Source organism: Theobroma cacao, chromosome 4 (assembly GCF_000208745.1).
Source record: "Theobroma cacao cultivar B97-61/B2 chromosome 4, Criollo_cocoa_genome_V2, whole genome shotgun sequence".
NCBI classification, from domain to species: Eukaryota; Viridiplantae; Streptophyta; class Magnoliopsida; order Malvales; family Malvaceae; genus Theobroma; species Theobroma cacao.
The window spans coordinates 2,201,968-2,217,802 of record NC_030853.1 but is presented as its reverse complement, the minus strand read 5'-3'; the positions used below and the strand labels follow the sequence as shown (position 1 = coordinate 2,217,802).

General features: G+C 35.4%; 3 protein-coding genes across 4 annotated transcripts; all 3 read right to left on the bottom strand.

The window, feature by feature from the left end:
- LOC18601000 (fidgetin-like protein 1) lies at positions 267-4,751 on the bottom strand. The gene is made up of 13 exons (XM_007031798.2): positions 4,372-4,751; positions 4,009-4,147; positions 3,488-3,862; positions 3,107-3,345; positions 2,663-2,790; positions 2,443-2,561; positions 2,268-2,360; positions 1,919-2,020; positions 1,435-1,537; positions 1,042-1,125; positions 865-960; positions 644-771; positions 267-550 (listed from the first exon to the last, which is right to left on the bottom strand). Exons 1-13 carry the CDS (start codon positions 4,641-4,643, stop codon positions 449-451), a joined length of 1,980 nt encoding a protein of 659 aa, XP_007031860.2. The 5' UTR covers positions 4,644-4,751; the 3' UTR covers positions 267-448.
- Positions 5,595-8,690, bottom strand: LOC18600999 (SWI/SNF complex component SNF12 homolog). 2 transcript variants are annotated; one of them, XM_018120193.1, is made up of 3 exons: positions 8,535-8,690; positions 6,550-8,121; positions 5,595-5,988 (listed from the first exon to the last, which is right to left on the bottom strand). In XM_018120193.1, exons 2-3 carry the CDS (start codon positions 8,112-8,114, stop codon positions 5,916-5,918), a joined length of 1,638 nt encoding a protein of 545 aa, XP_017975682.1. In that variant the 5' UTR covers positions 8,115-8,121; positions 8,535-8,690; the 3' UTR covers positions 5,595-5,915. The 2 variants fall into 2 exon arrangements, with proteins under 2 accessions (XP_017975682.1, XP_007031858.1); XM_007031796.2 differs by having other exon boundaries at positions 6,550-8,690.
- LOC18600998 (F-box/kelch-repeat protein At3g27150) lies at positions 9,570-12,291 on the bottom strand. Its single transcript, XM_007031792.2, has 2 exons — positions 11,777-12,291; positions 9,570-11,119 (listed from the first exon to the last, which is right to left on the bottom strand). The coding sequence occupies exon 2, from the start codon at positions 11,076-11,078 to the stop codon at positions 9,861-9,863; it is 1,218 nt and encodes a 405-aa protein (XP_007031854.1). The 5' UTR covers positions 11,079-11,119; positions 11,777-12,291; the 3' UTR covers positions 9,570-9,860.

The window sequence follows — 15,835 nt, the reverse complement described above, 5'->3', positions numbered from 1 at the left end:
TAGTCAGAATGCACATGCATGCGTGTTTCAAATGATTATGTCACATGTATTGATTTCTTAAGAGGGAAAAAGGTTTCAAATCTTCAAAATAATAATCTTTACTTGTCAGCACAGTACCTTAAGCATATTTAATTCTCTTCTCCCTTGATTAACCACCTTGTTTTAATATTTAAAAAAATCATTATAATTAATTATTATTACACACAAAGAAACAAGAAAAGAGCTGATGCTGCCAAATCTAGGATGATATAGAAGAGATGAATTAATAACAGAAAACCCTCAGGATAATAGAAATCAAAGCAGTATGTTTCCCATTTTCATACAGGATAGAAAAAGATGAATGTAACCGGTGCAAGATGCTGCTCTGTGGTTCTTTTTTTTTTTTTTTGCCACTTGAAAAGGAAAAAAAATAATGTCCTCTATTTTCTTTCTAGTCTTTTTTCAATCTTTAGAGTGATAAGCTTCCAAATTGTTTGTTCCATTCTTCATACGTACCCAATTCATTCAGAGAAACTGAGGGCCTGACCTCTTGTAACGCATTTTCAAAGTCCTACATAAGAAGAAGATGGCCTCAAATGATTAAGCTGATGAAAGTTTTACCTTGTAGACATGTTTGTTCTAGTTCAGACTTGCATGTCATTACCTGAAGAGTTACTGGCCGCATATCCTCTTTCTTCAGCTTTGTAATTTCTATGCCTTGCCTCAGAGCCTCTCTAAGAGGACCCATAGATGCATCTTTCACTAAGTTTTTCATATCTGATCCTGAGTAGCCTGCAAAGGATAGGTAACGAGCAAGGAAATTTCGGAGGATTAGCTAAGAAAAAGACAGAACAGCTCAACAGCCAAAAGAAGATAGAAGCTAACCTTCAGTTAACTTGCATATGGCACCAATATCTTCTTCTGAAAGCTTGAATAATCCATCTTTCTCTAAGAGATTACGTACTATCCAGGCTCTGGCTTCTTCATCCCCAGAAAAAAGCAAGTCAGAAACAAATTCTGTGGCATAAATGGCTAGAATTAGATATGAAATGTCAGTTGCACCTGATGAAGGAAGGGGAATATAGAGTCTCTTGGTAAGTCTTCTCCGTGCTGCTTCATCAAGCTCTTGAGGTCTATTTGTTGCTCCTGGAATATAAAGATGTCAATGCCATTGCTTGATATGACTCACCATATTTGAAGAGATTCAAGTAAAGTCTAAAAGTTACAATGTCAAATATAACTTGGATAAGAGATTTTTATTTCATTCTTGTGAGATGCAGGCATAATTATCATGAATTGAACTAGTTCTCTATATTCATTCAGAAAGTGTTAAGGATTTAACATGAATGCAAATACTAGAGGTTGCAACACTCTCATTTCTGACAGGAGGTCCCTTTATTGAAACCTTTTCCATTTGTCGACAAACATATATAGATTAAATGGCTTCAACAATACCTATAAGAAGAATCTGCTCACTGCCACTATCAAAGCCTTCCATTTCAATGAGGAACTGCGTCTTGAGTCTTCTACTTGATTCATGCTCACCTTCTGATTTACGCTGTAACCAGATAAAAACCTTTTAGCAGAACACTTTATTGACTAGTTATAAAGATTATTATGATGTAAGAGTCTAGTAAACTGCATTGGCCGAATTATTACTTTGATTTACAAGTGGTGTGTCTGTAAATTACATAGATGTGAAGCATAGCCTAGTTCGAACAGAATTAACGAAAAAACAAAACTTTATTAATGATCAAAAGAAAATAAATCCTTGTTCATTTGTATGGTTTGGTGAATATCCACATAGATGACTGCTAAGGCAAAATAATTAAATTCGTCATCAAGTTTGACCAAACCTCCAATCATCTCAATAAAGCATTCAAAGGTAGCTCTGACACCAATTCAAGCTTGTCTTTAAGAGACATAAGATATATCTTACCTGAGATAGAAGTGAATCTATTTCATCAACAAAAATTACAGCCGGCTGACGACAACTGGCCACCCCAAAAAGCGCCCTCACTAGCTTTTCACCCTCACCAATCTACAGTCACCAGTTGGAACGTTAGCTATTGTAGTTGATTCAAAATAATTTCTGGAAGAGAATATTAGTAAGTAGTAACTTCTGGAAATGAAATGCTAGGAGTGACTTAAGAGATTTTAAACTATATACTTACTGTGGATCTCAGAGATACATGTTGGATGGTGCCAAAATATTTGACAGGCCTTCCAGCATTTCAAAAGCAAATATGCAAAGTACCATACAGACAAACAGGGAGACAGAAACATACCCACTTGCTTGTCAATGAACTAGCAGATATGTAGAAAAAGGTGGCTTTGGCTTCCCCAGCTATAGCTTTCCCAATCATTGTTTTGCCTGTTCCCTATGGTAATAGTAGGTGCCCAAAGAAGTCATAAACCCATGATATTAGCACCTCCAATTATAGAGAATAAGAAAATACTTACTGGGGGACCAAAGAGAAGAAGACCTCTCCCAGGAGAGCGACAGCCTCTAAATATGTCAGGACGTAATAGAGGCCATATGACCATCTCTGTCACACATTTTTTGGCATGCTCCAAGCCAGCTGCAGCAGTTGAAGGCAGAAATTGTAAATTTAATTACAAAATTTTTAGATAGGCACATAGCTGAACAAAGTGGAAACCTAAAAGGAACATCTTATGATACCAATATCATCCCACCGAACATTTGGATCTCGATCCATAATCTCATTACTGACATGCTCAATAAGTCGAGGTTCCAAGTTCCTTAATTTTTCAGGAAGTTCACCATCAGGACCACACAGCATTTCCAAACTGGAGGCAAAACCATTAAAAACAAGTTAAGACACAAAGGTCAGGCATCAGACATATAAATAATGCTATTCAATATAAGACTTGAAAACTGATCCTAGTATAGGAGATAACAATAGTGCTCAAACTCAGTTTCAAATATGTCTATGAAGGCTTTAAAAGCTCATTTGTTTGTAAGAGAAACATAAGAAATTCTTTAGTCAACAGAAATCTTAAATAGTTGAATCTCCTTGTAGATACCAGACATTGAAAATGTAATACAGAAACCATGATGATCTAGTTGCAATTTTCATTTCATTGAAGAATTAACATAACTCACCATGTCCTTGTTGAATCATCTAATGACTCATCACCCTTTCCACCAATTCGTGATGTCACATTTCCAACACTGCCCCCATTTGATCTTATTGGGGGAACAAAATTACCACGAACTCCACGGCGAGTAAAACCATAGGATTTTGCACCATAACCTCTAGTATTGAAATTGGTATCACTCTGTGGGGAGGCAGAAGGACTTGGAGAACCAGCCAGCCCTCGTTTTTGCCTCGCATCCATTTCCTATAACAAAGGGATTAACAATGGAATGCATGGAAATATTGTAGAAAATGTAAAACAAATGGTTTCAGTTCCAAATACTTCAGGAAAAGTACTGGACCAATTGGCAATTTACACGCCAAAACTCCAATAGTTTGTATCTTACCAGTTTTGCTCTTGCTGTTACAAATCCGTTCCCTGAAATATCAGCATGAGCTTCTTCATTGCTTGACGGTGAATTAGGGCTACTGATTTCTATGTGTGCACGCTTTGTCCCTGAGGTATTTACATGGGCCCTTTCTTCCTCTTTAACTTTGGAAAATATTGAAACACTGTGTCCCCTATGAAGGTTGCGATTAAAATGACCCTTTTCCACTATAACACAATCTTCAGAACTGTTAGTTTTGGAGTCCAAAGAACTCTTGTATGAGCAATTATTTGCCCTTGTAATTTTGTTTCCATACAAAGATGTCAACTTTGCCTGTGTGGTAACTTTTGACGGCTTGCTAATCAACTTATCTTGCCTGTCTTGTTGGCCTCCCTGAGACACAGTCAAAGCTCAGTTTATTCAAAAAAAAAATAAACTTGTAATCGATGATCTTTTCCAAGTTCGATCATAAAAGAAGACGAAATGAACTTTTTTCCAGAGAAATTAATTGCAAATAAATGAAATTAAGTATTCTTTACCAATTCATTTACAGCCTTTCCCTTAGATTGCTGAAGCAGTGCACAAAAATACTTTGATTGCTTAATTTTGTCAATGTCAACACCTCCTTTCCTGCCAAAAACACAACCAGGAGCTTTGCCTGCCTGTTCAAATGCTCGGCTGAAAGTATGCGTAACACACTTCATCAACATCAATGATCAAGATTTAAATGCATAACACATTATTAAAACCCAAAAAAAATCCTAATAATTAATAAAATCAAGCTTTAATCGCAAGTTTGATTTGGAATTATCTAAGAAGATAAGCATAATTTCAATTTACTGAATTGAAGCAAGAAAAAAAAGGTTTAAAACCCTAAAATTTAATTCATGATATACAAATACCGATCAGATTCTTGAACGAGGGCACGCCGAGCTGAGTCGAGCTTAGACACAGTGTCGCGACGTATGGGACGAGTGAAGGCCTCATCAACTTCAGAATGAGAGTGAGAATCGAGGAAGCCGAGGAGTCGAAGCGAGAGGACCTGAGCCGCAGCGAAATCCCGCTTCTCGAGGCAGAGCTCGGCGCCGAAGAGCAGCGAGTGTAGGCGCTTCAGGTTCTGATCCACTTCTTTTCTCCAACACATTTTTTTCTCTTTCGAGTTCGATTCTTCCATTTCTTTAATGTTTCTTTGGTTATTTGTTTTCCTGGTTTTTGGTTGCAACGAAGAAGAAGATATTCAATTTTGGGCTCTGGTTTTTAACATTTCCCGCCAGTTTCTGGCTTTGGATCGCTTTAAAATGAGCGGATAAGAAAATGATACTATTGTTGGGCTAAATTACGTTATAGCCACTCAATGGCCCAACATTTTTTTCCTTTTCTTTTAAATAAGTTTAAAAAAAATTAATTAAAATAAAAAAATACACATAATGTTCAAAAAGCCTCTTGAATATTAAAAAATATTCAAATTAATTATTATTCTTCTATTACTTTTAATAAAATCTTATATTTTTATTTTGAATCAAATACGTCTTTAAAATTAATATTTGACTTAATTAAAATATCACGTAATATTGACATAATATTAATGTAAAAAGTAAAAAATACCACATAATCATATCATTATGTGACATTAACATGTCACGTTATTATTTATTTTAACATATCCAATATCACATCAACATAAACTAATAAAAAATATTTTAAGTATATCACCCATTAATCATAAAGATTTATTTAACTCAAAACAAAAATATAAAAACTTATTTGATTCAAAAATAAAAATATAAAATTTTAATCAATTACAATAAAAGAATAAAAGCTTTTATAAATAATTTAAAGACTTTTAGATATTATGTTAAAAGTATATATATTCTTAAAATTTTATGAATTATTGAAAATTAAATTAATATATTTAAAAATTTATTAACATTCTTTCAAATAACTGATTTATAATTTCGTCTAAAATCTGAAATAAATTTTGAAAGCCAAAAATACCTTTGCTTTTACTTTTTCCATAAGCTAAGCAATCAAAAGGAACAGAAATGAGCAAACATTTTGAAATAAATATTACTGCATATCTAATTAGAAAATCTAATTGAATCCCCCCTCCCTCAATTAGAAAATCTAAATTCAAGGATACCATTTGCATTTCCATGATATAAACCAAAAAGGACCATTAAAGTCAAACCATGAAAGCAGCCAGGCCCAGGAGTCTACCATTTATAAATTACAAATAGAACAAAACAAAAACTATCTTGCTAATTTCTATTTTTTTTTTTTTTGTTATTAAGTTTGATCATAATTATGCCTAAACATGCTACTTCCTGTTTCTACATCCCTCTGAATCACCATCCAACAACATTACAATTCTACCTCCATTAAAGGAATGGTCTACACTTGCTACATGATTCAAATCATTGACAAAACATTGCAGGCCATCCATCATTCATGTGCTTCCTGGGGCATCACTTCCTGCCGCTGGCTTGCGATTCAGATATCGGATAACAGCATCTTCAACCCTGTTAGAATCGCCAAAACAGAACTCGATTATGTCTCATCCTTCATAAATTCCATTATCACCTTATATCTATCATTAGGTTTTCCATAGTAAACTTAAATAGCAAACCAAGTGAGCATATCCAAGCATGTGTCATATCTATGAAAAAGTGGACTCCTTAGGTCTCAAATATTGAAAAAGTCCATATGTCAATCAAAAGATTTCGAGATTAAATCTCAAACCTTAAATATGATGTGGTTATGAGTTATCATATGATGAACTGCTGTTTCACAATACCATGGCAAAAGAACCAAAAGGCTCTTGAGTAATAGTCTTACTCAGAGATTGGAGGGAAGGTGTGATGAAAAGTTTTGACAAGGCACAACTAGCAATAAGGTTGAAGGGTCAATCGATGCCTGAGGTTTCAACCAAATTAATCAGAATTCAAAATATTATCAATAGCAATGACTGTGTGTCTAAAGTGATTGGCTAGGGTTCCAACTTGAGGTACATGATCCAAGATTCAACAAGAGCCAAGATTCAACAAGAGCAACTGCAACTAAAACAGAAAAAATAAGCTTACCATGGTTGGTTGAAGAAATCTGAACGCCGTTCTCTTTCAACACTTCGACTAGCTTCTCCAGCTACCAATTTCAGATCCCGGCTCTGAGACTCAATTAAAGCATTAATAAATTCCACTGGTGATTGACTGAACCCTAGGAAAAATGCACGCCTTCTACGGTGCTCATGAATTTTCCGAATGGCAGCACATATTGCTTCATCACAAGCATCAATCTCTTTGCTCTTCTCTGCATTTGCCAACAGAGCAGACAATTCCCTCTGTATAGGAAAGGGCACATCAACTAACACATCATAGCATGCAGTTCCAACAGGACCATTCCCAGAAAGTTTGATCTTATGCTCCAAATGTATGGGTGGTGGTGAAGCCAAATGCTGTGATATCTTTTGCGAAACCATGGTGAATTTCACTTTGTCCTCCCCAAAAACTTTCTGAAGTTGTGCATCACAATTAAAGAAAGATGGATCATTTGGGTTCTGAAGTTTTCTAGCCTTTACATAATGCCAAATTGCAGCAATTATTCTGGGTCGCGTATCAACCTCAATACCAAGGACTTCCATCAAAGCAGAAGAAAGCTTGAACTTCTCAGGTACATAATTCATTTCCAATCGTATATTCACAGTGAATTCCTTATCCCCTTTTCTCTTCACCTCAAAACCTTCATGAGGTGCAGGTGATCGGGCATGCTCCCATATAATGATATGATTCTCCGGATATAGTCTCTGGTCCAAGGAAATTGTCACTTTCTTGAAGAAAGATGAAAACTTTGGGTACAAGGGGTTTGTTTTTTGAACAAACCCAGGCTGATCTGGATCTACCCCATCTTCCAAGATTCTCCCAATAATCTTAAGGGTCCACATAGGGGGCTCTGCATTAGGCTTCTTTGGAATTGTCTTTATCTGATTAGCAAATGTGTTGAAAACATATATTCGAAGAGTTTTCTGAACACAAGGTGGGTTCTTAAGTGCTTCCTGGATGTCAACTTTTTTCCGAGCTAATGCAGCATCAACACGTGCCTCAAACTCAAGAAGCTGGGTATACAAAGCAGATTCAGGAAGAATCGCTGCCACTCTATCCTGTAGCTGTTTCTCAGGAAGCTTCTGCTTCTTTCTACGTGCAGCGGGTGTAAGTTCCATTGTTCTCAAAGGGGACATTGTGTTTGTCATAGGAACACCAGGAGGACGCACAGGGGGCTTTTGAAGGATCCTCTTTGCACTGCCAGGAGTAGACATGGAGGGCGAAGACGAACCTAAATTCCCAATGCCCGCATTCTGAGACTGGTTAAGGGACAACCCTTGAGCTTGTAGGTGTGCTTGGAATTGGGCATGGGCTACCTGTGCTTGAGCTTGAGCATGAGCATGTGCTTTTGACTGAGCCTGAGCCTGAGCCTGGGCAAGAGCCTGAACTTGCGATAGCTGAAACTGAGCTTGAAAACCAGCACTAAGTTGTGCCTGTGCTTGTGAGAATGCAGGGTTTCCAGCCATAGATGGAGCTACCATCCCCGCATTACCAAAGGGCGACGAAGACGCCCCAAGGCTCTTGGGGGGATTATTGTTGTTCACAGACATCACTAATCTAATTCACCGGGAAAATATAAACACCCACCAAAATCTAAAACATTCAGAACAAACAAAATTCAAAGCTATTTAAGCAAATACCCACTAACGAAAAACACCCCAAAAAAGCAAAATTTCCCTTCAAAATCAAACCTTTAGAAGTTGAACCCTAAAGGGTACCCTAAACCCCCAAACAGCCCTAATTTTGCCAAAACACCGAAGACACTGAATTGGAATCAAAATCTTGCCAAAAAAAACAGGGGTCTGAATATGCCACAATGGGGAGATGAAGGGAAAATAAAGATGGCATGTGCAAGAACCGAAGAATTTGAATTATAACATTAGATTAAGGGGAGATACTTGAAACTAAACGAGAGAACTAAGAGTGGAGAAAACGTAAATTCAACAGAAAAATAAAAGAAATAAGCTTACGAAAGAGTGAAAGAGATTTTAAGCCTTTTTGCCTTTTGCTGTTTTGCCTCCTCTCCGCTACCAAAAGAAAGACCAGCAGCTACAGAGGTAGAGAGAAAGACTTCGCTGCCTTTGTTTGCTTCTCTCTCTCTGATTCCCCCTTTTTTTTTTTTTTTTGCTTTCTCTCTCTCCTCCGTTTTCCAGTTACCAAATACTATCGAAGCCCGGATCAGATCCAATCTTTTTGATAATCCGGCCCATGAAATTTCCATTTTTAATAATCTAGCCCATCAAATTTTTCTTTTTGTAAATCAAGCCCATGAAAATTATTTACAGCCATAGAATTAAACACTTTTGTGCTTCTATATATTTTCAGTATTTAGGAGAATCAATATAAATATCCATATTTTGACTATTATCCCCACGTTCATGGAAATTTATAAATATTTAAATATCCATGAATATCCCTTATAAAAACTACAAATTTTGCAATATATCAAGGATATATATGATAATATTGTAGATATTTTGGTAAATATCCATGAAAGTTAAATTTTTACCTAATATCTTAATATGAAAAAATACGAGATATACACGAACATTTAACTCATTAGTTGATGTACGATGTAATTATAATACTTTTGAACCTTAGAGGAATCAACTTAATATTTTTATTATTAATCACATCAATTTGTTATAATTTGATGACTTTACAAATTACTTAAATATTTGTCTAATTTTATTTTATGTATAATACAATATGTTAATATTTATTATGTTAATATTTATTTATTTATATCTTCGAGTTTCCACACAGCATAAATTCATAAATAAATTATGTGTACCATTTTATTATGATATTAATTCTTATAAGATAAGATAAGAGGATACTAACATATGTATAAATATATACTAAAATTTGATTCCAAATATCTAATATTCACTACAGATTTCAGTCAATTTTTCATTTTTTACCTATATTTATTCATATTTTTATAATTAGTCCTCAAGTAAAGCTCATATATATCTCCTCTTTATCAGATTGGAGTGCATCAATTGAGATCATTAGGAATTTGTAACTCCCTTATCCCCCTGTTGCCAGGAGAATCGAAAACCATCAATGGAACCATGTTGAAGGACAGAGCCATGGCATAACTATGCTTTACTTGTTTCTCTGGCTTGCCAAGATAAAGAAAAAAAGGTACAAGAGAAATAGAAAAAAGCACCAGGGTTCTCCAGCTTTACCCAATTATCTTCAGGAAATTTTGGAGGTTTCCTACAATTCCCTACTTCCACAATCCGATTTTTATTCAGAAAAAAGCCTATGAAAGCTTGTTGAGTGCAGATTCAAGCTACCATGACAGTACAGTTGAGAAGAAAGAAGTTAAGCCGGTCTCTGCAGCCCTCAATGCACCTCCATTGCAATTCCTCAGTGTCAGGCTGCGGGCTGCAAGTGTAGATGGTCATGGCCTGACTTGAACCGGAAGACGAGAATCCAATCACTAGCAGCTCATTGCCAAGAGACTTGAATGCCACACCCCAACCTCTATGAAGATCTGCTCTGACAGGTACCGGTCCCAACTTCTTCCATGTGTTGCTGCTCTTGAGGTAGACCCTGAGCTCATTGGAAGATGTTTCAAGACCGTAAAGCTCATTGTTCACCACGGCAACAAGGGGTGGGGATAGGCCAGTTGCAATTGTCGTATCTTTCAACATGTCTGGGATCAACTCCCATGCATTTTTATCCTGATCGTAAGCCTCTCCGCAAGTGAGTTCGTTCTTTTGCCCATCTCTCCCTCCAATGACATAAAATCTGTTATCCATGAAGCAACCGGAGCAAAGATTTCTCTTCTGACGCATCCTTGGGAGCAGCTCCCATAATTTGGTCTCCGGATTATATTTCTCAGCTGAATTCAAGGTTTTGGTGTTCTTCCCAATCCCACCAGCTACAAAAGCAAAGGTACCGCAGGTGGCAGATGCAAACAAACATCTAGGATCAATCATGGAAGGACCCTTAAACCACTTACTTGTTTCCAGCTCAAACCTCCACACAACAGGACCCTCAGTCTCCCTGCCTGACACAATCAAATGGCTCCCAGCACAAAGTGATTCCCTGTCTCCACTTATAAGGCACCCATCTGATGATGGTAACTCTGGGAGCTTTCTGCAAGACTTGAATAGCCTATCAAATGCCCACCAACATTTTCCCCCACTAGGTGCCATAAATATGGATGATTCTTTAAACCCAATTTCCCTCCTGATTTTGAATAACTCACCACTCCTCAGAAGATGTAAGAAATTCTTGTTTAGTAAGTAGAGTTTCCAATACTCCGACATAGGAAATCGAGCCAAGATCAAGACCTCTAGCTCATCACTGAGCTGGGGAACATACGAGTAATCTGCATCCTGAGGTTCTACACCTGAGGAATCACCGAAGCTGCTCCTGCTTGATGAAAATCCGTTATGGTTCGGATGTGCTTCTCTCATAGCTTTACAGATCTGTATCTTTTGCCGTGGGGACATGTGCAAGCTATCCATAAGATCATCACCAAAATCCTCAGCCATGTTGTTCAGAAGAACACAGGTAAGGATTACATAAAAACGCCCTAGAGAAACAGATTAGATATATTAATTGTGGCCCTAAATTAACAGAGATAAATAATTTTAAGACCTTGAAAACAATTATTTCAGATGCTGATCAACAGTCTAGTTTATGCATGAAGAACCTGACATAATCACCTGAATCCAGATGATCTATGACCACCGACTGATCATTTAGTAATCATTGATTGAAAGGTCAAAGACAAATGTGTAAATTTACAGGAATTTAAAAACTAGGAAGTATCTTCCCCTCCTTGAGCTGATAATCTTGTGTTTTTTGTAAAGAAAGAAAAGGGAAAAATCCTTGGGATGAAGCGTTTCACATCATGAGTTCATCAACATTCAAAAGACAGCAAGAATCCACATGCAGAGCTTGCAATGCAAAAGTTTTAATCTTTGAACAGAATCCTAGATAGAAATTCGAATTGAATCAGGCAAAACAGACCAGGAAGAAAGATCTATAACACGGGTTGATGAAGATTGAAAAAAGTTATGCAGACAAGCATCCATTCATGGAGAAACATATAAAAAGAAAACAGCCAAAAGGGTATCCAGAAATGATCAAAACATAGCTATAACACAACAAACACACAAAGATGAATGAACAGAAACACAAAAGCATTACATACAGAGAAGTAGAGAGTGAAAAAGGAGATGCTTACCAGAGAGGTTGAAGTCAATAAAAAGGGAGAACAAAAAGGAAAGTTTACAGCCTGTAGAGCTTAAACAGTAACACAAACTCTAACATCTGAAGTAAAGGAAGAGAGAGAAGAGATGATATATAGGAAAAAATAAAAAGAAATGGGTACCAGAGAAATGAAATGAATTTACAATTGCAGGAACCCCCATTTGCTGGAGATTTTTATTCTTAGTTTAGTATGCCTCATCTGTTGGGATTACAATATGATGCATTTGGTTTTATTATTTATTATTGTGATCATCAAAGAACATCTTTTTTATATTTGAATCAGAAAAAGTAGAAAGCTTTAGAAAGAGAGAGAAAAATTGTTTTTTTAGTTCTTGGCCTTCTTTGAAGGATAGCAGGGGCATAGAAAAGAAGCTTTCTTTTATATTCATTAATGAATTCTGCAAACATAGTTTTAATTGCTTAACATCCCTAGTCTCGCTGTTGTTCATGGACTTTTTTTTCCCCTGCTTTCTGTTATTGTTGAAGAAAATGGCTTTGCATCTCAAAATACAATTTTTCACCACTAACTCAATGCCAAATACAGTACAATTTGAGTTAATAAATTAAAAAAAAGTACTAAATGGGAAATAATTATACCTTTTTTTTTTGGTTCCATTTCATATCTTAAATCTTTGAGGAACAAAAATAGTGGGTTTGAAATATTCAAAAATAGTGGGTTTGAAATCTTGAGAACAGAATGTGAATAAGAATTGCTTTTCAAAGCTTTGAACCATTGTTGTCAATAGGCTTTGGGGGGGCTAAAGAAAGCTAAATCAATGAAAAAACAAGTAGAAAAATTTAATTGAAAAGAGGTTTGAAAGCCTATAAGCTAGCTTATGATAGAGCACTACAAAGCTAACTTTAATAAATCACACCATGATTTTTTAATTTATTTCTTTTCCTGGTCTCTAAAATCAATAGCTGATGTGCTGTCCATGATGAACATTTCTTATTTATTGGTTGCTCATGTTCAGAGATGAAAAGATGGCAAGAAAAGTGGGCAGTTAGTCTTGATCAAAGAGCAAAAAGCAAAAACAAATGAGATGGCCTGAACCCCAATCCAAGAATAATAATGTTTATTGTTAAATACTTGGCCATGGCATTCACATCTGTCCTCTTCAGATTGTACTGATCAGGAATCATACCGAAGTTATTTTACCAACCTAAGCCTATAAGATTAGTTTAGTCAGAACCAATGGAAGAAAGATGCCACGCCCTCAGCCTAGAAAATGGAACCCCATTGGATAAGCCTTCCTTCTTTTTCATTTCCCCCTAATTAATTTTTTAATCAATGTTTACGCGTTGGCTGTCCACTGATTAGCTTGGTGGATTTGCCTTTGATTTAATAAAATCCAAGATTCACTGTCATATTCGCGTAGGTTTAGCATTTTGTGTATGATAGGTGTCTTCATTTAGCAATAGAAATTATATCACCCACTTAGACGACTGGATCAATATTATTTTTTTATAATTTTACATTACGTATTTAATTTTAAATTATTGATTAAATATTTAAATTTTTAAAATTTAAATCATAATATGAAAAGTTTAATAAATTTATGAAACCAAATTGTATTAAAAAAAATTATATGAAACGTCAGACGATGGTAGAATTTAAGAATAGAAATTGTCTTTCTCATTTAGTGCCTCGTTTGATATTTATTTGTGTAATTATATGTTACGTGTTGAATCTGGTACTATTAATAAAAAATTTTAATATTTAAATCTTAAATTTTAATAAAAAAAATGTAAAAACACGTGATTCAAAATTATAAAACAAACGTTTCAATGGGAATTAAGGATTTCTCTTCTCATTTAGGACATTAATCTTTTTAGGAGAAAAAAACAAGAGAGGTAACGTTGCAAAAGGATTGGGTAAAGGACAAAGGTCTAATCAGCTTTCAGCCCACAGATATGGTGAAGAGCATGCTAATGAACCTTGATATTAACATAAGCAAAAGACGTCCACTGATCTTTATGATAATTGGGTGACAAATTTTTTGCACCACCAGGTTCATGGAGGAGAAAAGAAAGATTTTGATTAAATTTAAGAAACCCATTTAAAAGGATTCATTGTTCATCTGATATAAACCAAAACCAACCACTGTGTTTCTTTTTTTTTTTTGTTGATGCTCTCATGTGTTGTGGGATGCTTTCCAAAGCTTGGAAATAAGCGAAAAAAAGTCGGCATGCTTTGTTTTTTTCCAGGGTTTTTTAGAAACCGAGGGAATTTGCACCTTTTCATAGTTAATGGACCTCACACATATTTGAGTGCAGATTGGAACACCCATTTTTGTGATGCCACATCATTTTGATTTGCTTTTGGGAGATCAGTTCATGTTTATGCATAAACTGATCTCTCTCTTCAGCCAATAACTAGGCTGGTGGGAAAACTGAAAACAGAAAGGAATATATTTATAAGCCATCAAAATCAGCATGGAGAACTGGGTGTGATTGGGATGACACTTGTCATTTTCATATCTGCAGTATACATTACTTCATTCCTCGACATAATCAACTTCTGCTTTTGTGAATTACAAACTTTTTAGCTTGGCCAATCTTCAATAAGGTAAAACCTGTTCTAAACATTGTAACTAATCAGGATTAAAGGATATAATGAGCTGAATCTGCAGGTTTTATATGCAACAGAATTTTTGGTCTGTTTCTTTTTGTTTAGAAAAAAGAAGCAGACAAAAACCTGTGGCAGCAAACAACAAGGCTGCTAAAAAGCAGAAAACTAAGCAACAACAACAGCAAAATCGAAACAAGAAAATCAGCTAAAGATGTTCCTGATGGATGCCACTTCTTTCTGTAGAATTATAGCCTTCAACTGATATATAACCTGAGTTGGTCACCAAAATGAATTAGAATCTTACTTACAAAAAGAGGGTTGCTGCTTAATCTTTCATCTAGTACAGTGATCTTGTACTCTCTCCTTTAGCTTTCCTTTCCCTTTTCTCTTTTGAGAAAACTACTTTAAATATAAATGTTTTCCCTTTTTTGTTAAAAAATTTTTTGATCAACTTTCTTTCTTCACGAGACATTTGTGCAAAGCCTGCTTGATGAGGTGAACACGTGTTCCTCTCAAAAGAAAACAAGACATGCAGAAATGATTAACCATGGGCTGGAAATTTGGGCAATGGCTACCAGAAAGATATGGGCACTGAAACCTCTACTCAGAAAAAGACTAGAGAAACGGTATATTTAAAGGCAAAAGAGCAACCAATGGTGTAGCAGTGGCGGTGCATGCGGCACACCCAGAGCTCTGCAGTGGCCACTGTCCACATCAAAGTACACGTATCTACAATTCCAACTGTCAACTGTTACAAAAACAAGTTGTAAGATACGCCAAATATTTGTTTGGAACGATTGCCTGCACTATTTCTAAGTGCTTGCCGATTGTTGCTATGGTAAGCCAAAGGGCACCTTAACAAACACCATATTGGCATCACCCAAAAAGGAAACAAAAATCTTCCTATTTCATTTGATGTCTCTCTTGACATATATATATATATATATATATATTTACAATTTTACGATATGTATTTAGTAAATTCTTATATTAATATCACTTTTACAGTTAATTTATTTGTTTCTACTGTTAGGGTTTATGGTTCAAAATTTATAACATAAAATTGGAAATGTGACACAAAATTATAAAAGAAGTATCAAATGGAGCATCAAGTGAAGATAGAGAACTTTTATTCTCAAAAGAGTTGGGGGAGGGAATGCTTGAGAGAGGAGATCAAACTCAAAGCAAAGAAAATATAACATATATCTAAAACTAGGGATGTGTATATGTATAAATATGTTAGCATCGTTTTTAATTTGCTTTCCATTAGAAAAAAATATGAATAAATTTAAAATTAAAAAAAAACAATCATGGAAGAAAGAAAATGATAATAATAAATTGAGTTGTTCTCTAATTTTATATTGCAAAGGACTATAACCATTAAGCACTTCCAATTACTACCAAAAGATTATCCACTACAATAGAATAACTCAAATATATACGCACGATAATAGAATGTGA

Bases quoted from the DNA above. Each gene is read 5' to 3' on its own strand.
- LOC18601000 (XM_007031798.2), bottom strand. From the start codon at position 4,643: ATGGAAGAATCGAACTCGAAAGAGAAAAAAATGTGTTGGAGAAAAGAA. The intron at 2,562-2,662 runs GTATCATAAGAT...CAACTGCTGCAG, and splicing joins TGTTCGGTGGGATGATATTG to CTGGCTTGGAGCATGCCAAA. The intron at 2,021-2,267 runs GTATGTTTCTGT...TGGTGACTGTAG, and splicing joins GTTCATTGACAAGCAAGTGG to ATTGGTGAGGGTGAAAAGCT.
- LOC18600998 (XM_007031792.2), bottom strand. From the start codon at position 11,078: ATGGCTGAGGATTTTGGTGATGATCTTATGGATAGCTTGCACATGTCC.
- LOC18600999 (XM_007031796.2), bottom strand. From the start codon at position 8,114: ATGTCTGTGAACAACAATAATCCCCCCAAGAGCCTTGGGGCGTCTTCG. The intron at 5,989-6,549 runs GTAAGCTTATTT...CGATTCTAACAG, and splicing joins GATTTCTTCAACCAACCATG to GGTTGAAGATGCTGTTATCC.